Source organism: Limanda limanda, chromosome 11 (assembly GCF_963576545.1).
Source record: "Limanda limanda chromosome 11, fLimLim1.1, whole genome shotgun sequence".
NCBI classification, from domain to species: domain Eukaryota; kingdom Metazoa; phylum Chordata; class Actinopteri; order Pleuronectiformes; family Pleuronectidae; genus Limanda; species Limanda limanda.
In genome coordinates, this window is record NC_083646.1 from 11,412,717 (window position 1) to 11,429,965 (window position 17,249).

General features: G+C 42.9%; 3 protein-coding genes across 4 annotated transcripts in view; 2 read left to right on the plus strand and 1 right to left on the minus strand.

Moving 5' to 3' along the window:
* Positions 1-17,249, plus strand: part of rps9 (ribosomal protein S9) — a 99,098-nt gene that overhangs the window by 34,744 nt on the left and 47,105 nt on the right. The window lies entirely within an intron of this gene.
* On the minus strand, positions 1,656-8,159 carry leng9 (leukocyte receptor cluster (LRC) member 9). Its single transcript, XM_061081111.1, has 7 exons — positions 7,845-8,159; positions 5,963-6,056; positions 5,426-5,559; positions 4,982-5,308; positions 4,601-4,859; positions 3,652-3,763; positions 1,656-2,975 (listed from the first exon to the last, which is right to left on the minus strand). Exons 1-7 carry the CDS (start codon positions 7,978-7,980, stop codon positions 2,316-2,318), a joined length of 1,722 nt encoding a protein of 573 aa, XP_060937094.1. The 5' UTR covers positions 7,981-8,159; the 3' UTR covers positions 1,656-2,315.
* On the plus strand, positions 10,090-16,838 carry flcn (folliculin). 2 transcript variants are annotated; one of them, XM_061080609.1, is made up of 12 exons: positions 10,090-10,382; positions 10,984-11,196; positions 11,842-12,000; positions 12,136-12,357; positions 12,467-12,633; positions 12,750-12,841; positions 13,664-13,824; positions 14,182-14,295; positions 15,476-15,599; positions 15,719-15,844; positions 16,409-16,511; positions 16,610-16,838. In XM_061080609.1, exons 2-12 carry the CDS (start codon positions 10,984-10,986, stop codon positions 16,815-16,817), a joined length of 1,689 nt encoding a protein of 562 aa, XP_060936592.1. In that variant the 5' UTR covers positions 10,090-10,382; the 3' UTR covers positions 16,818-16,838. The 2 variants fall into 2 exon arrangements, with proteins under 2 accessions (XP_060936592.1, XP_060936593.1); XM_061080610.1 differs by having other exon boundaries at positions 11,842-11,988.

Here is a 17,249-nt window from a genome sequence, read left to right on the forward strand (position 1 = left end):
TCACAGCCTCGTCCATCAATCTGTGCGACCACTTACAGCAACTGAGCCACAATGGAAAACAGAGATCAGCCTCTTACCTTCTGTCGCCGGTGCCGGGAGCTTTCTCTCTCTCCTTCTGTCTCTTCTCTTCGCCGGTGTCCGTGAAATATTTACCCACTCAGAGAGGTATACTGCCAGCCATCACCGCCTGATGCTCCTGAAAAAACATCATCCTAAAAAAAAAATGGCTCGGGGACAAGCCAATGAAATGTCACAATGGAAATAAGCCAATAATTCTTGCAATTATTAAAAAAAAATTAAATTGCCGATAATTGTATGGTTGTCTGGTGACAGTGGAGAGGTGCTTGTGTTGATGGATGGGAGAGGAGAGCTCTCGGTGAAAACGAGAGAGAGAGAGAGAGAGAGAGCGAGAGAGAGAGAGAGAGAGAGAGAGAGAGGGGGGGGGGGGATTAAGATTGAGGAGACACCCCTAAGGGAGTCTTTATCATTGCATTGTAGCCCTTCGTAACTTAATGCCGAAGCGCCTCCACAACACGTCAGCGACACGATTTTGCCTAAAGATAATTATTATGTTAACAGGGATTAGCGGGTTCTAACCCCTCACTCGCTTCATACTGAGAAACCAGAGGCACCGACCCCCACCATCAACCTATACACACTCCCATCAACCTGACCAATCTCTCTCCAGACCACCAGACTGAACCCTGACCAGATTACTGAGAGGAGCAGAAAGAACTGCCAGCCGACTGTGTGCACTGAATAATAGTGAAAAGAATCATTGAAAAATTCACTCACATGTTTGATGCAAAAAAACAGTGAACTCCTGCCTATAACAGCCCCATTAGGGTGAAATTTGTCACGAGCTGATGTGAAGAAGGGATGCACATGAAATCAGAGGAAGAGAAGCGAAAGAGAGCAACACAGATGAACATGGGGAGGGGGAGATGCAGGGAAAAGCAACATGAAATACTGAGGACAAAAAAAAAGTGGGTTCCCAGGGAGAGATGCTGAGAGAAAAGAGGAGGGAGGGAGAGTGATAGAGTGAACAATGAACAGAGAGGGGGGGGAAACACGGCATGCAGTGGATTTGTAGGCAAAACCAGTTTTCCAGTGGAGGCTGCAGAGAAGCATCAACTGTGATTCGATGACAGGGAGGCAGAGGGGGACAGGCGACCACACGGAGGTGATGGGAGCGTGCCGATGGAGGTGCTACCTGAGTGCTCTGTCAAATGAGAAATGCAAATTGGGGATAAAATGGTGAAACTCTGCAAGAAAGAGTAGAAAGGGTATGGTGTTTGTCTGCCAGTGGAGAAAGGGGGGCAGAAGCAAGCGAGCAAAGAGGGAAGGGGCGGCGTTAGTTTTTCTGTGTCACTGAAAGTGAGTGGGGGAAGGGAGGCAGGGAGATAATGCGAGCGAGGGAGCAAACAGTAGAGAGCTGGAGCGCGCACCCACTGACTCATGGAGCCTATGTAAAGTGCATGTGTGTATCTGGGAGGAAGGAGGGGAAAGAAGACAGGAAAGGATATTATGTATGCAAGAGTTGCTCACGGAGCGTTTTCCACGGCCTCTGTGTGTCTGTAGCAGCAACAGGACAAAGATCCAGGCCAGTCCATCACCGCTCTGATAAAATATCACCACTCACTGGACTCACAATAACCAATTCAATATTTAATGGTCTTCACGTCTGAGTGGTTGCAATTCATCGCACAATCGCACAAAGTCATCACTCACACAAATCCATGAAATATTCATATTAAACAGATTGTATGAGTCGTGTAATTATGAGCTGCAACTACTTGAGTAAATTCATGGCTCTTAAGAAAAAAAATCATCTCCTCCCTTCATAAATCATTTGTGTTTCCTGTATACGCCTTAATGGCAGGTGCACATGTCCAGGCAAATGTCAAAGTCGCCTAAAGTTGGAATCAATAACTGAAAAATAACATTCTTCTTGATGCAGTTTTTTTTATTTTTTTGTATTGTAAGGAAGTGGAAACTCAACTGAACGTGTCAAGTATAAAGATTTAAAGCTGTTACATCATTTAGAGTAGTTTTCATTGGATGCTAAATTTAAACATTCAAATCATGGGTTTCCTCCTGGACCTGAAGGTTGAAACAAGAACGCAACTACAGGCGTAACTGGACACAAGGTGTTTACCATTGTCTCACAGATTTTTACCCAAATATATTTAAAAGTGCATACGTAAAACAATGTAAACACACAGGTATTAAATTTGGTTGGTCAGGCAGCAGGGCCAGTGCAACGATCACATGACACATACAAACATACGTGTTTGTTGTGTGTCCATGTGGAATCATCGAAGATTTACTGTGCACAAGATCCTATAGAAACCATCTACATGGGAACCGTCCACGACACAAAGGTGTAAGGTGTTGATTGGCAGACGACCGAAGTTCAAACCCTTCCCCACCTTCAGGTCCCCCACCCGTTCAAAAACCCTCTCCCCCTCTCTGTCCTCTACCTTGGCCAGAGTCAGGTGGTAGCGCGGGTTGTTGGAGTCCCTGTGGAGCCAGCCCTCCTTCCTGTAGGCTTCCTGCAGGCTGCTGTTGAGCTGCTGCAGGGGCAGCTGAGGCTGGGGGCTCAGGTAGAGCACCTTCCCGTTGAAGTGTTTCAGCTTCACGGGAAAGTTCACGTTCACCAGGGGGTTGTGATCGAAACTGGCAAACTTTCGGAGGATCTCCCCGGCAGCGGCCACTTCAGCTGGGCCGCTCAGCACCAGGAGGCACAGGGTGACGTGAAGGCTGGAGGCCGACTGCCAGTGAGGGGCAGACGAGGGCAGAACAGAGGTGAGCTCCTGTTGCAGCAGCTGGAAACAGGAGAGGATGGCAGGAGTGTTGGCCCTGAAGGTGATGAAGTGCGTGGGTTTTATTCTAGGAGGGCGAACACCTTGTGTCTCCTTTTCCTTTCTCTGCTCCAGAGGTGACTTGTTGATGTTCAGGGCTGCAAGACCACCCTGTGTGCAATGAAGGAGAAACACTCTGTTAAACCTGAAATTCAAAACCCGACCCACCAACATACAATATATGAACCCAAAAAGTATGGTACATCTAGCAAATCACATATTCATTAAGGCTCCAAAAGTCTGTCTTTACTAAACGATGGGGTCCTGTCTCTGCGTTATTAATACAATGAGGGTCACTAATTAATCTTGCTCCGGGCCTCTGGTTGAGCGGTTATCTGTCAACTCTCCCTACTCACATACATTATACACCATCCTCTCTGAAAAGCATATATAGCATATACCACATTCTGGAGTGGACAATTACTATTTCTTTACCTCTGGTTTTATTTTCATTTTACTTGTTTTTTCTTATTTCTTTTTCTTTCCTCTTTTAATTTAATAAATTATGTATGTAATCAACCATTTATTATTATTATTATCCCCCCTCTTTTTCTCTTGGAGTGAGCACTGTTTGATGTTTGTTGTTCTTTATATGCATTGTACACTGTACTTGAATACCATGTATAACAATATTGTATACAGTTGAAAAATGGACAAAGAAAGTAACTGTCTGAAAATGCATATGGTTTTGTTGAAAACTAAATAAAAAATAAGTTAAAAAAAAAACAAAACCTGAACTTCTACAGCAGAGCAAGGAACCGTAAAGCGTGAGCAGTGCTGGACTCACCAAAGCATCCTCCTTGCCCTCACAGCTTTCTTTGCATTCCGACTCTTCCTCAGCCTCCTCTTTTACAGTCTCTTTCTCTTTTGGGGACATTTGGTCTGTTGGATCGTTGAGTCTGAAATCATATCAGATGAGTAAAATTATTCAAGAGGCAGCGAGGGAACTTCAGAGAATATTTTTCAGCTTTTAACTTGAACTTCAAACCAAGACGTTCCTATAAACATAAATCTCCTAAATGTAGCGTTATACCATAATCCTGTGTCCTTAGTTATTCAGTTATCTCATTGAATCACTAGTTCTGACCAACTCTATATTTGGCTTATACGGTGTATATGCCAAATATACAGTTTGTCACAATTACATGTTTTAGTATTCTTAAATAAAATCCCTGCAATGCATTATGACATCTGTAAAGACTCATCTTGAATTCAGGAATACATGTATCCAGTCACATGTGATGTAAGGCCACAAGGAAACTGTGTACATCATATATAACAATGCTTGACCTTTAGCTCGTAGGTTGTATTAGTTAGCGGTATGATATCCAGGATAAGATATTTGTGTTTTGACGTCAGTTTGCAAAAACCTTCTTCACCAAAAGGATGATTTTTGAGAATTCCCTTTTTGGTTTCACCCGAACCCTCTACATCCTGGTCTAACAGTGCGAGTGAGGAAGCTGCCAGTGAATTGTCCTCATAGTATTATGATGGCAAAATCTCTAAGTGATACCCATTTCTGAGCAAGCCAATCAAGTGGGTCTGATTCAAATCCCTCCCGTTACTACACCTCTCACACATATTCTGCTTCGCATGACTGAATGAACAGTTGACTTGTAGTTGACTTGAAACTGGCACATTAGTTTGGAGCATGTAAACTCTACATAAACATTTATGTTCAGTACAGTAGTCGTCTGTTCTCAGTTAAATATAAAGGATGAACATGAAGACCAGACCTATTTGCGGCCTCCTCCACAACACATGCTCCCTGTGATTCCAGTTGTTCCTGAGACGTGTTTCCTCTCCAAGTTGGAGCCGCTCCCGTTGAGTCAGGGACGTGAATATTCATCTCATTCTGCTTCTCTTCCTCCAGATGTGTGTTCTGCGTGTCACCACACTCCCCTGTGTCACTCTCCTCCTTCTCACTGACAGCAGGCGGCCGCTCCTCTGTTGTTTTTAGACCGTCTTGTTGCTCTTGGACGTCTGGGTTTGTTTCTTGTGAAAACAAATGGTTCTATTCAGTCAGCAAACATTCTGCGTGAGTATATTTTGTCTCTATTAGTCTGTGTCTGGGTGTGTGTGTGAGGTGGGCGCAGCAATAAAAGGTCCTCTCTTACCCTTTACTTCCTCCTCCTTTCCAAAGGGGGGAGCCAGAGATTGACCGGTGGAGCCAAACACCCTGTCCTGTCTGGTGTGGCGGTCCCAGACGCGGAGCCCTCTGTAGGTGAAGTACTGGATCCTGTGTCTGGGCAGGGCCAGCTCATAAGTATAGTCACAGTCGCATGGGCTGACTTTCCAGTTGAAGTCACAGAAGGGGCGCTCGAGCACGCCGAGGAAGCGATCCAAGTAACCAACCACAAATTGTGACGAATCCATCAATGGGTCCCACTGGATCCGGTTGATAACGTCAGCTGCAGTTCGCATGCGGGGCTTTTTGTTTTTTTCTGTTGGGAGAATTTAATATTAATAAAAGAGATAAAAAATAAAAGATTCATACTGGATCTTAAAAGTATGTCATCAGTATCAGATGACTTAGAGAAAATAGCAAAATATGAAGTAACCGTCTCCATGGTATCCGGGCTTTTTGGCTTTGTCCACATTTCTTTTCTCCTTCTTGTGTTTTTCTGTCTTCTCTTCATCCAATGTGTCATCCTGGTCAGAAGACACAGCCAATGAGTCATCCAGTGTCGGATCACTGAGGAATGAAGGAGTAAATAGTGGGAGAGAAAACATGTGAAAAATATCAGATGGAAAACAATTGCACTTCTAAATTCCCTTTGACACAGAACAGCATTTTTCTGTATTTAATCGCCTCTGTCTAAGAGAAACGAAAATCCACACAGGTGGATATTAGCAATGAGTTTATCTTCAGGTTGATTAGTTTATTACAACAATGATTAGTTACTTGTTTAAATAATAATTAAATAATGTAAAAAACTATGATATTCAGATTACATTACTGCTGAACTACAACCATTTCCAGCTTCTTTGGTGTTGCTAAAAAGGGATTAAACATTTGTCTACAATACATCTGAAACACTGAAAGTGATCTGTTAAGCTGTCGGTGAGTTTGTGAGAACCAGGTGAGGAGAACAGACCTGTGACTCAGACGACATCGGTTTCCAAAATGACACTTTTGCCTGAGGAAAAACGGGCACACTTTCACCTTCTCCTGGACCCGCTCTGCCGACTCTGTTAAAACGATAGAAAGAGAAAAGTATAAGCAAAAGTGCGAGAGCCAGATGTGGAATCAAACTGTAAAGAAAGTCTCCTTTCAATTTGGATTCTGCATTTAACCTATGTTTTGTCAATCACCTGTAAAGAACGTTGAATTGCATTTGATAAGGTTCTTTATGAATAAAGTTCAATTGTTTGATTGATTGATAAAATATCACGACACACGAGGGAGTCTGGTCTGTGTGAAGGTCCGAGTTACGGTATCAACACATTGACTTAAAACTTTTTACATCGTCACTCAAAGGCTGACTTCTGAGGAAAGTTGCAGATAAGACGAGTGCACTACTGACAAATGATGTACAAGATATGGAGACATCCTTTCCCAGAAGCTTGACCCAGGCTGTTAGTCAGAGAAACTAAACGGATATGAGGAAAAGTCCCTCTGCCAGTGTAAGGCAGTTTTCAATTACCTAAATACCTAAAACAGTGCGGCAGGATGTTCTCAGATTAGAGTGACGACTATTAACTTAAGCCAGTAAGCGGGATAAATGGAAATATCAATATACAGTATTATGTGAGATTCGTTCTTTATACAGTAAATTATAATAACAATAATAAATTTTATTTCACAGCACCAACTCCTGACACTCAAGGACACCTAACAATACATCATAAACTAAGTAAAAAGTAAAAAAAATGTGAGTGGCAAACACCTGTCAATACCACATATGTGACACAAGAATAGTTGAAAAGTCAAAGCAAGGTTAAAATCAGATTAAGAGGCAAAGATGATTTGTATATGATTACTATAGCATCTGGCTAGTGAGGGATACATAAGATGTTATGTAGGGTGGACGTGATGTGAGGCCGACTGATACAAACAGATGTGCAAGTGAGATTTGATTTCTTATTGGAACAGTTCAGTTGGGTCAAGCAGGCGGATGCAAGATGTCAGAAGACAGTTTAAGAGCCTCCATATCTTAATTTGATCCCCTTGAATCTTATCTTAATTGGGTATGGCAATAAATTAAGAAATAAACAATAAATGCCCAGAAGGAAACTAGTGGTTTGTTAAAGTGAATAAATAATGTAACAGGTGGCAATGACTTGCTCCCGAGGTCTGAAATGTCAGCCAAGTAGTAAGGATGTGGTCTGCCGGTGAACTCTGGCACATACCACACGCCCCGCGGCTCTATTTCCAGATAGGAGGACTGAATGTGACTCACAACACAAATACTTTAATCATGAACTGGGATATCTTCCTTTTCCACTGAGGTGGCACCAGTTGGCACAGGCTGGGACGACAGCCACTGATCTTTATCATCAGCTTCCAGTTATTAGGTCTTAACTGGAGTAACGGTTATCGAGACCTTGTTCATTCCTGATGAAGTTCATCTGGACTTGGGCCCAGTGATACAAATGGGAGTGGGAGCATACTCTGGATACATACAGCTGCTGAGTCACTTCCTGATTCCAGCAGAGCAGTCAGGCGTTAAGTTAAGACATGATCTGACATTACGGGATCCGGGTCACTCATCCAGTGATCACCTCTGAGGTCAGGAGGTCCAGACACATGATAACAGGACTTACCAGAACTCCCCTCGCTCACAGTGACAAACACTAAGGAATTTGATTTATAAGTAAAAGATTAAGTCTGACTTCAGTAATCCAGCAGATCTAAACTATGCTTTCAAATTTGACACATTATATTGACTTACACATGGAAATATAACAATAAAATAAACCAAACAAACAGTTATTATGGAGCAGTGGGTGTATAACTAACTAACCAGTGGGATTTACCTGCTGGGGGTCTCTGGGTGTCTGGATCAGTGTGGGTCTCAGCTGGGACCCCTGCCTCTGGACTGCCTGTGTCCCCCAGCTGGGTCCCATCCTCTCTGAGCTGCTCTGGGGAACCTGGGGACATTTCTGACGCCATTCTCTTCCTGCCTGTTGTTTTCTATGAGACGAGGTTCCTTCGGACTCCTGCTGTGTGTCCCTGTGGAGACTCGACACACCTGCAGCTTTTGTTTCAGCTGACACACAACGACAGAGTCACACACTTGACTCCTGGACGTGGAGAGCTCAGTGCTAAGGAAGTGCGCGGGTACTGCAACGGCTAGCTCAAATCAGCTGTGGCAGCGGTAGCTCGTAGAGGCACTTCCGGTGTCAACAGACACTGCCGCTGTAACGGAAGCTGCCTATGGTTTCCTCACTGTTTAGAGGCAGCTGCCGTTGCTGCCACACTGTTTAGAGGCAGCTGCCGTTGCTGCCACACTGTTTAGAAGTAGCTGCCTCTGTTTCCTAACTGTTTAGAAGCAGCTGCTTCAGTTGCCTCACTGTTTGGGGGCAGCTGCCTCAGTTGCCTAACTGTTTAGAAGCAGCTGCCTCAGTTGCCTAACTGTTTAGAAGCAGCTGCCTCAGTTGCCTAACTGTTTAGAAGCAGCTGCCTCAGTTGCCCAACTGTTTAGAAGCAGCTGCCTCAGTTGCCTAACTGTTTAGAAGCAGCTGCCTCAGCTGCCTAACTGTTTAGAAGTAGGTGCCTCAGTTGCCTCACGTTTTGGGGACAGCTGCCTTTGTTGCCTCACTGTTTGGGGACAGCTGCCTCTGTTGCCTCACTGTTTGGGGGCAGCTGCCTCTGTTTCCTTACTGTTTATAAGTAGCTGCCTCTGTTGCCTCACTGTTAAGAAGTAGCTGCCTCTGTTGCCTAACTGTTAAGAAGTAGCTGCCTCTGTTGCCTCACTGTTTGGGGGCAGCTGCCTCTGTTTCCTCACTGTTAAGAAGTAGCTGCCTCTGTTTCCTCACTGTTTGGGGACAGCTGCCTCTGTTTCCTCACTGTTTAGAAGAAGCTGCCTCTGTTGCCTCACTGTTTGGGGGCAGCTGCCTCTGTTGCCTCACTGTTAACAAGTAGCTGCCTCTGTTGCCTCACTGTTTGGGGCAGGTGTCACTGACAGTTCTCACCATATATCGCTCTTTGACCTTGAGCGTGTCACCTCAAGGGGTTGTGGGTAATGTAGTTTTCACTCTCAAAAAAGGCCGGATTCACCAAATATTTTTAAATAAAATATGTTCACAAATATTGCAGTGAATGCTGTATCTATGATATGTGGGTTAAAACAACCACAAAGTGAGAAAAACTGTCAACCAATTTTGAGGTTAAAACCATGGGGTTAAAAACGAGTCACGCATATGGAGAAATTCCAGGTGAAAAGAACCACAGGTTTGTTAACAGTGTGTTGAGAGAGAAAAAGGCAATAAGATAAGAAGAGCTATAAGGGCTCGTTATGGGTGGTCACAGATGGAAACAACTTTCTCCAGAACCCAAAATAGTAACTATGACATTGGTGTCCTTTTGCACATTATCCATATAACATATACCAATTATTCACTCACTGTTTGGGGGCAGCAGCCTCTGTTGCCTCACTTTTTTGGGGCAAACATACATATATCATATAGTCCATCACCTGTGCAACCACAGGTGAGCCTGACATCGCTAACCTCAAACTACAAATCTTAATGATTGAGTGCTGACTGTTTTAGGTCAAAACTGTAATCAAGTAACAAATAACTTCTCAAACTGAGTATGGTTAAGAAAAAGCCTGTTAGGATATATATTTAGATGTATATATTTTATTTTCTATTTTAAATTTTTGATATTCTATTTCATTGTTATTCTATTTTATTCTTTTTTTATTCTATTTTATACTTGAGCATTGCTTAAAGAGAGCATGCTAATGCACAAAATAAAGTTTACATCCTCATGCCTGTGCCACTTGCACTTAACCCAGTTACATATATCTCTAAAAACAATATTTCCGTCGTGAAAGGAGTATATTATGAATATATTCTCTGTATTATAATTACATTTTAATTTTCAACGAGTGGATTTCCCCGAAATGGGATCGATAAAGTTCCAGCTCTTCTCTGAAACACTCGACGTGTCAGGTCGTCTGTGCTGTCATCATCCCTTTTTCCCGGTGTTCTTGAACGCAGCACGGCGGCCATGAGTCACCGTGGCTGGAGCGCGTGACTGACTGTGCCTCCCCACGTGACCTGGCGCTGTGTTTGTGTGTGTTGTGTTAGCTTAGCGGCTACACAACAGAGAGGAAACAACACGATGAGGACGCGACATGGAGGCAAAACAACAGCAAACCTCAACATGAAACACTGAGGAACTCGCAGCTTTGATCAACAGACTGTGTTCAAACATACGGTCTGTTTCAAACCACTGTTCTGAATATGCTGCTCTTGTATATCACTGCTCATTGGACGTAAACACTGCGACTAGTGTCATGAGAAGCAGCTCTGAGCTCCATTAGTTGAACTGAAAGTCAAGACAAGGTAAGAAACACTAAGTCCTTCTTGAATTTATGTCGAATCATAACTTAGCCATTTATTTATGTGATATTTGTATTATTTACTGTTATTTCATACTGCCATATGTTAGATAGAGAGATAGCTAGATTACTTTATTCATCCCCGAAGGGAAATTAAGTCGTCATAGCAGCCGGTATCTTTGAATACAATAAAATACAATACAATAGAATAAAATAAAAAATATTGAGGTAGAAAGAATAAAAAAACAGAAACACAAGATAAATAGGTAGATAAGGTGCAGTGGCAAGATGATGGTAATAGTACTGATGATATGATGGTAATGTTATTGTTAGACAGTATATAAAAATAGTACAGTATATATAGTATATAATAAAACATAAAACAACATTACTGTTGCTGCCATTATTACTATACTACTATTATATTGGTATAATTAATGTTCAGGTTGGGGAAGGTTCTTGTATGTATGTAAATTGATTTAAATGTATAAAATCAATAACCAATGTTTAAAAAAAGGAACACTAAGTTACTGTAACCATGTGGGTTGAACTGACTGTTTCACACACTCGCCTCAGTAAACCCTATCTCCCCCTGTGTCTCTCAGATGAATGCCCTGGTGGCTCTCTGTCACTTCTGTGAGCTCCACGGGCCCCGGACCCTGTTCTGCACCGAGGCCCTGCACCCTCCGTCCCCATCCCCCTCATCCCACGCAGGGGTCCCGGCCCCCGGGGACAGGGACCGGGACGGGGACCGGGAAGGTGAAGGGCTGACCATGAGAGCCAACAGCTCGGCCACGCAGAGAGGAGAAATGTGTGAGGTGAGCCGAGGTGGTGGATCCGAGGCCAGAGCGTCAACTCACCATGATATTATTATTATTATATCAAACAGTGCATATCTCTACCTGGGGCCAACAGTCCCCTTGAATTCAACCAGACCCCACCTAATTATACACACTCATAGATCTCAGTCACATAAACTGATTATTGTCATAAATATTTATGAATTATTCCCTGTGAAATTGGTCAAAATGTTACAAAGTTAAAAAAGCTACATCCACATCAAAGTTGAATGGGTTAGACACTGACCTCTGACCAAGGTTCATATTAATCCATTCAGTAGTTTTTGCATTATCAGGATAACTATCAGACAAATGAACACTGGTGAAAACATGACACCAAACTGCACACACAAAAATGGCAGATTTGAAAAATGCCTCACCTCCCCATATTGAATTGTAAATAAAGTAGAGTAGCTTTTGCATAATCCTGTTAAGAACAACAAACCAACAAATTAATACAGACAAAAGCATGACCTCTGCCAGATGTAATACTAGCCTCAGTCTGATCAGACCTACCCTTCTCTCTACCTCACACTTAAGCTTTCACCGTCTGGTTTGTGTGTGAATTCATATTCCTGGTGTGTATCTCAAAGTGCTCATGCTCCTCCTCTCTCTGCCTCACAGGGATGCCGATCTCTACCTGCGTCTCACCCGGGCTTCATGAGCATTGATGATGAAACGGGCATTCGCTTCCTGAGCCACCAGCATCCCAGAGAGCCACAGCTCTTCAGCGTTGTACGCCAAGCTTGTGTCCGCAGCCTCAGCTGTGAGGTAAACAGTGACGTACGTCAGCGTTAGTCTGTGTGTGTGTGCCTGTAAGTCACACATGTCATGCATTGAGTTAACAAACACATTTGTCTGTTTAATTCTTTTATCTCCTCACATCCTTCCTCTAACTCTCTCCGTCTGATTCGTCAGGTGTGTCCTGGCCGTGAAGGGCCAATTTTCTTTGGAGATGAGCAACACGGTTTTGTGTTCTCACACACCTTCTTCATCAAAGACAGCTTGGCCAGGGGCTTTCAGCGGTGGTACAGTATTGTCATGGTAGCCATGGACAGAATATACCTTATCAACTCTTGGCCTTTTCTGTTACGCCACCTCAAACTCACCATACAGAGCCTGCAAAGCACTGCTCTCAAGGTAGGACACTACATGTGTTTTCTCAGTTTTTCTCAAATACAAAATATAAAGACTTAATTCTCTTATTTAACCCAACACCTAATGTCTTGGTATTTGTGCTCTGCATCAGGTGTTTGACAGTGAACAAGGAGTTTGCCCCCAGCGAGCTGCGAGGATGAACAGTGCGTTTTCACCAGCAGTTTTCCCACATCAGAGGAGCGGCAACGCAGCCCGATCATTAACCTCTCTCACCGAGCATCCCAACCTGTGGGCCAGCCTGCACTCCTCCTTTAGCTGGTGAGTTGATCCACTGTCAGTCCCACTATGACATACATGCTGTGGTCTTTTTCAGTGTGAGCTGTTTGCAGTCACTCACCTGGACTTACTGATGTGTGCTTTCACCGTATTCCCAGGCTGCTGAAGGCCTGTGGCAGCCGTCTGACGGAGAAGCTGCTGGAGGGAGCCCCCACTGAAGACACCCTGGTGCTTATAGAGAGACAGACAGGTACAGACATAGTCCATAATTCAATGGGATTATAATTCTTTAGCATAGAGATTTGGACTGAGCCCTGTAATTTGTAAAAGCTGAACAAATAAATGTCTCATAATAGTTTATCAGACTAAAAGAACTCTGTCTACCTGGTCAATGCCTCAACATGTTTTGCCTTGTCGGCCCAATAAGCTGCTTGAATGAGGGTTTTCTAAGCTGATGTCATGTGTTTGCACAATTGCATGATGGTTTTATCATCAGGAGGAAATAGACTTAAATGAAATTCTGATTCACTGTCTCAGCCACTCAGACAGTCGGCCAGAAAAACAGTGATTCACTTTACCCTTACTCTCAAATACAGAGCCTTACCAGGAAGTGTTTAAACAGTGAAAAATTACAGACGCATTTCATATTCTGTTTTCTAATACTAATATGATTGAGCTACTTTCTGTAGCTAAATACACATAAAACCCAAGAAAACAACTGTTTGTAGTATGATATTAAATGCCTGTTTAATTTATCCTTAATTTGTTTATTTGATGGTTGTCCAGACTTTTTTGTGAGGGACACTTTTCCATTATGTGCGTAGCAGCATTCTTTTACTGTAGGTGTGGAAATTTGTCACTTATTAGAAGTGAAATTGTACAGTTTCATTTTTGCTTTGGAAAGACGAGATGAGTGTGCACATCACGTCATGGACAGGATACACACTGGTGATAACAATCCTGTCTCTTCCGGAATTTTCCTGTGGAATTCCCCATATCTGTAAAGAAGCTCAAGTAACAAACATCTTGTCATCGCTTTTCATCCTTTGATATCATTTTCTGGTTCCAAAAGAACAAGAGGAGGAAATGAGCTGCTGGGAGGGAGCCGAGGGAGGGTCTTCAAAGTCACGCCACCAGTCAGTGAATGAGCTGGGCCATGACTTCCTGTGTGACGACACAAAACTAGAAGAAATTCCTGGTCCGAAATTTAGGTCCCTGCGACATTTGAGACAGGTAAACCTAAGAACCTTTTGAGCTTGTTTTTTTTTTTGCATAGTCGGTTGCCAGATTTTTTTCATTAAGATCTGTAAATGAGTCCATGCGAAGTGAGAATGTCAAAAAAATGCATCTCACAATGTTAAAGAAGATGATAGAAATTCTGCAGCAAAATTGAATGACGAACCCGTAAGGCATCGTTTCAGCTAGTTTTGTGGTTATCTGTCCTGTAGTTTTGTTTTACAGCCCTAATTGAGTAAATGATGATGATGATGATGATGATGATGATGATGATGATGATGATGATGATGATGATGATGATGATGATGATGATGATGATGATGATGATGATGATGATGACTATCTTTTCCACAGGTTCTCGGGGTGGCTGACTTCAGGCAGCTAGCTTGGCATGTGCTCATGGGAAATCAGGTCATATGGAGAGGCGCTCACCCTGGACTCATCCAATCAGCGTTTATCGTTCTGAAGGTACTTCACTACTGTGTTTATTTCTCAGTCTTATTAACATACAGCAGGTAAAGAGGAACTGGAACAAGTGATATCATCTGAGGGTCCTGGTTTTTTGAGGCATGGTAAAACATAGTCTAAAGTTTAAAATTAAAATTATAGATTACAAGTGTCATTTTAGGATCACTTGATAAATATCATTTTCGTCTAACATCCAGAGACTATGTGCTCTCTATTCACTTTGTTTTTCTGTTATTCTGTTCTTCCATGGAGATATTTTTATTCACGCTATGGGTACACACCCTGACATTTTCTTTGCCTCTACACGTTTTCCACACCTACCTTTCTTTGCAAAACACTAGACTATGATAGATACATTACAGGAGATAGATATACAGTGTTGCTGTTTATTATTTGGTTGTGATTGTTTATAATGCTTTCCTGTTCATTTAAACTGTTTTTATCATTGTTATCGTGTTTTTGTAATTGTTTAATTTTTGTAATTGATTACAGTTACATTGCTGCATGTTGCTTCCCAGGTGTTTTTCATAGCAAACGTGTTAACGCGTCACAGCAGGAATAGCACATGTGTTATTAATCACACGTATGACAGCCCTGTTCTATTCAAAGGCGTCACTAAGCTGTGACAGACTGCACTTGAATTCCCTTTTGTCCCGCTCACGTGGCAGCGTTGTTCCACCTATTGGGCCTTTGTGTGTTTTAGTTTTATTGCAATATAGGAATAGAACAACTGTACATACTGTCCGAGGGAATGGGGGTACAAAATGTTCCCACACTAGCAACTCAGATGTGCCTGGAGGGTCTGTAATCCCAGGGTTATTATACATCTTGACCTAATCAAAGTTTTAGTTTGATCACGATTGGAACAAAGCAGTCTTGGGACATAATAAAATAGGTGTCATGGAAATATTTACAAACGTACACGTTGCCCTGACTTTACACATCGGTAAAAACAATACCAGCTCAACAGGGTGCACCTGCAGCTGCCTCAGCAGGAGGGGTTTGGGCTATCGCATTCCATGATTTAGTCCTGATTTCAGAATCCCTTTAGTCCCAGAACAAGTGAAGACATGCTGTGGAGTTGAATAGGGCTACTAGTTTTAACTTCAACTTACTTTGCTGGATACAATTCTCTTCTTGCTGCATCTCATTTCTGAATTTCTGTCCTTTCTCCCATCAGTCCTTGCTCCCAGTTGGCTGTGTGCGTTCTGTGCCATACAGTGGTCAGTATGAGGAGGCCTACAAGTGCAACTTCCTGGGTCTGAGCCCAGATGTGCCCATTCCTGCCCACGTCAGCTCCTCAGGTACAAGAGAGTCTCTAAAACGATACATCACAGCCGGAAACCTCAGAGATGCTTATTGTTGTTTCTCACATGTAGATCACATTGTGTGGATTTTACCTTCCTTTTATTTTACCCTGCAGAGTTTTCAGTGCTGGTAGATGTCAGCATCGAGAGAAACTGTCAAATCTCAGCTGTCGGAGACGAGGATATCTGCTCACTTTATCAGTTCACCATCAGCAGTGCCAACCCACAGCCCACTGACAGGGGTGAGCAAACACCTCATTTAACATTTGCTTTCATTTTCAATGTAAAATGCTTCTTGGCTAAACGATAAGAGTAGGGTTGCATATACCTTCGCAATCTGTGCACTTTATAATTTAGTAGTATAGCAAATTATATTTTAATCAGAATCTCAATCTGAATACACAGTGATGGACAGTAACAGCAAGAATACGCTTTAATTCAGCCACATACCAGCCTACATGATCTGCATCCACATCAGAAACTATTTAGAATATCAGAAAGGATTTGTTCCTTCTTTCTACCAGTGGAGGATGTAAGTTTTTTCTAATTCAGGTCTATTGACTGGACAGGGGCACTCCAGGGGGCAATCTTATTTTAGCTGGGGCCCCCCTGGCCCCGCCCCTGGATTCTATCTTAGCTGTTTAATCAGCAAGGTTTTGAGATATGTGGGCAAAAGGTTTTAAAAAACAAAACCTCCTCTGAGGAATTTTAATTTTAAGGCAACATGAAGAGCAGCTTTGGTGAACTTGGAACTTGGAACTGTTGTACTTGGAACTACAGAATATAAAGAAAATATATTTTTCCAGGTCCGACGTTACTCAACAAGCTTGAGGTGGCTCTGTCCAACGAGAACTTGTCCGTGGACGTGGTGTCTCACTGCCTGCTGTGTTTGAAGGAAGAGTGTATGAAGTGAGTAAAGTTCACTCAGTCTCAATGAAGATTATTTGGGTATTAGGAAAGGTTTCACCACATGAACGCGTTCTCATAGCTACTTCTCACTCTTTCAGCAAAGTCAAAGTGCTGTTCAAGTTCTCCAAAGTGGACGGGCGAGGGAGGGAGGACACGCAGAAGGTCCTGGCCCTCCTTGGTGCCACTGGGCCGGGCGAAGAGGACAATGTCAGGCTTCTCAAGTTCTGGATGACTGGACTCAGCAAAACTTACAAGAGTCATTTAATGACGGCGGTCCGAGGAGGGGAGAGGAGCCCCAGCCAGTGACAAAGAGAAGAAAGGAGGAGGAGGAGGAGGGCGGGAGGGGGGGGGGTAAGCATGGGGTGAAGCAAAGGGACATGGAAAGAGAGGGGGATACCAAAGAAAGGAAAGTGAAAGCGAGAATCAGTTTTGTAAACTGGTTGGGACTTTTTGTGGAATGAAAGAAGACTCTGAGTTAATGACAGATTCCTTGGCTCATTCATTATTGTCTAATGTGCAAGAAAAAAGGGATTCATTATGTTTCTTGCCCTGAAACCTTTTTAAAGTTGCGATGATTTATGAGGGCTCTTATTTGTCAAAGGGAATTATTGCAGTCCACCACTTTGTACTAATATGTAAAGTTTAACTTATCACAAAAAGGCTTTGCAGTTTGTTTACTCTTTCACTGATTGTAAAATGAAATAAATTCATGTGAAAGGTCAGTTGCACATCCTTTTG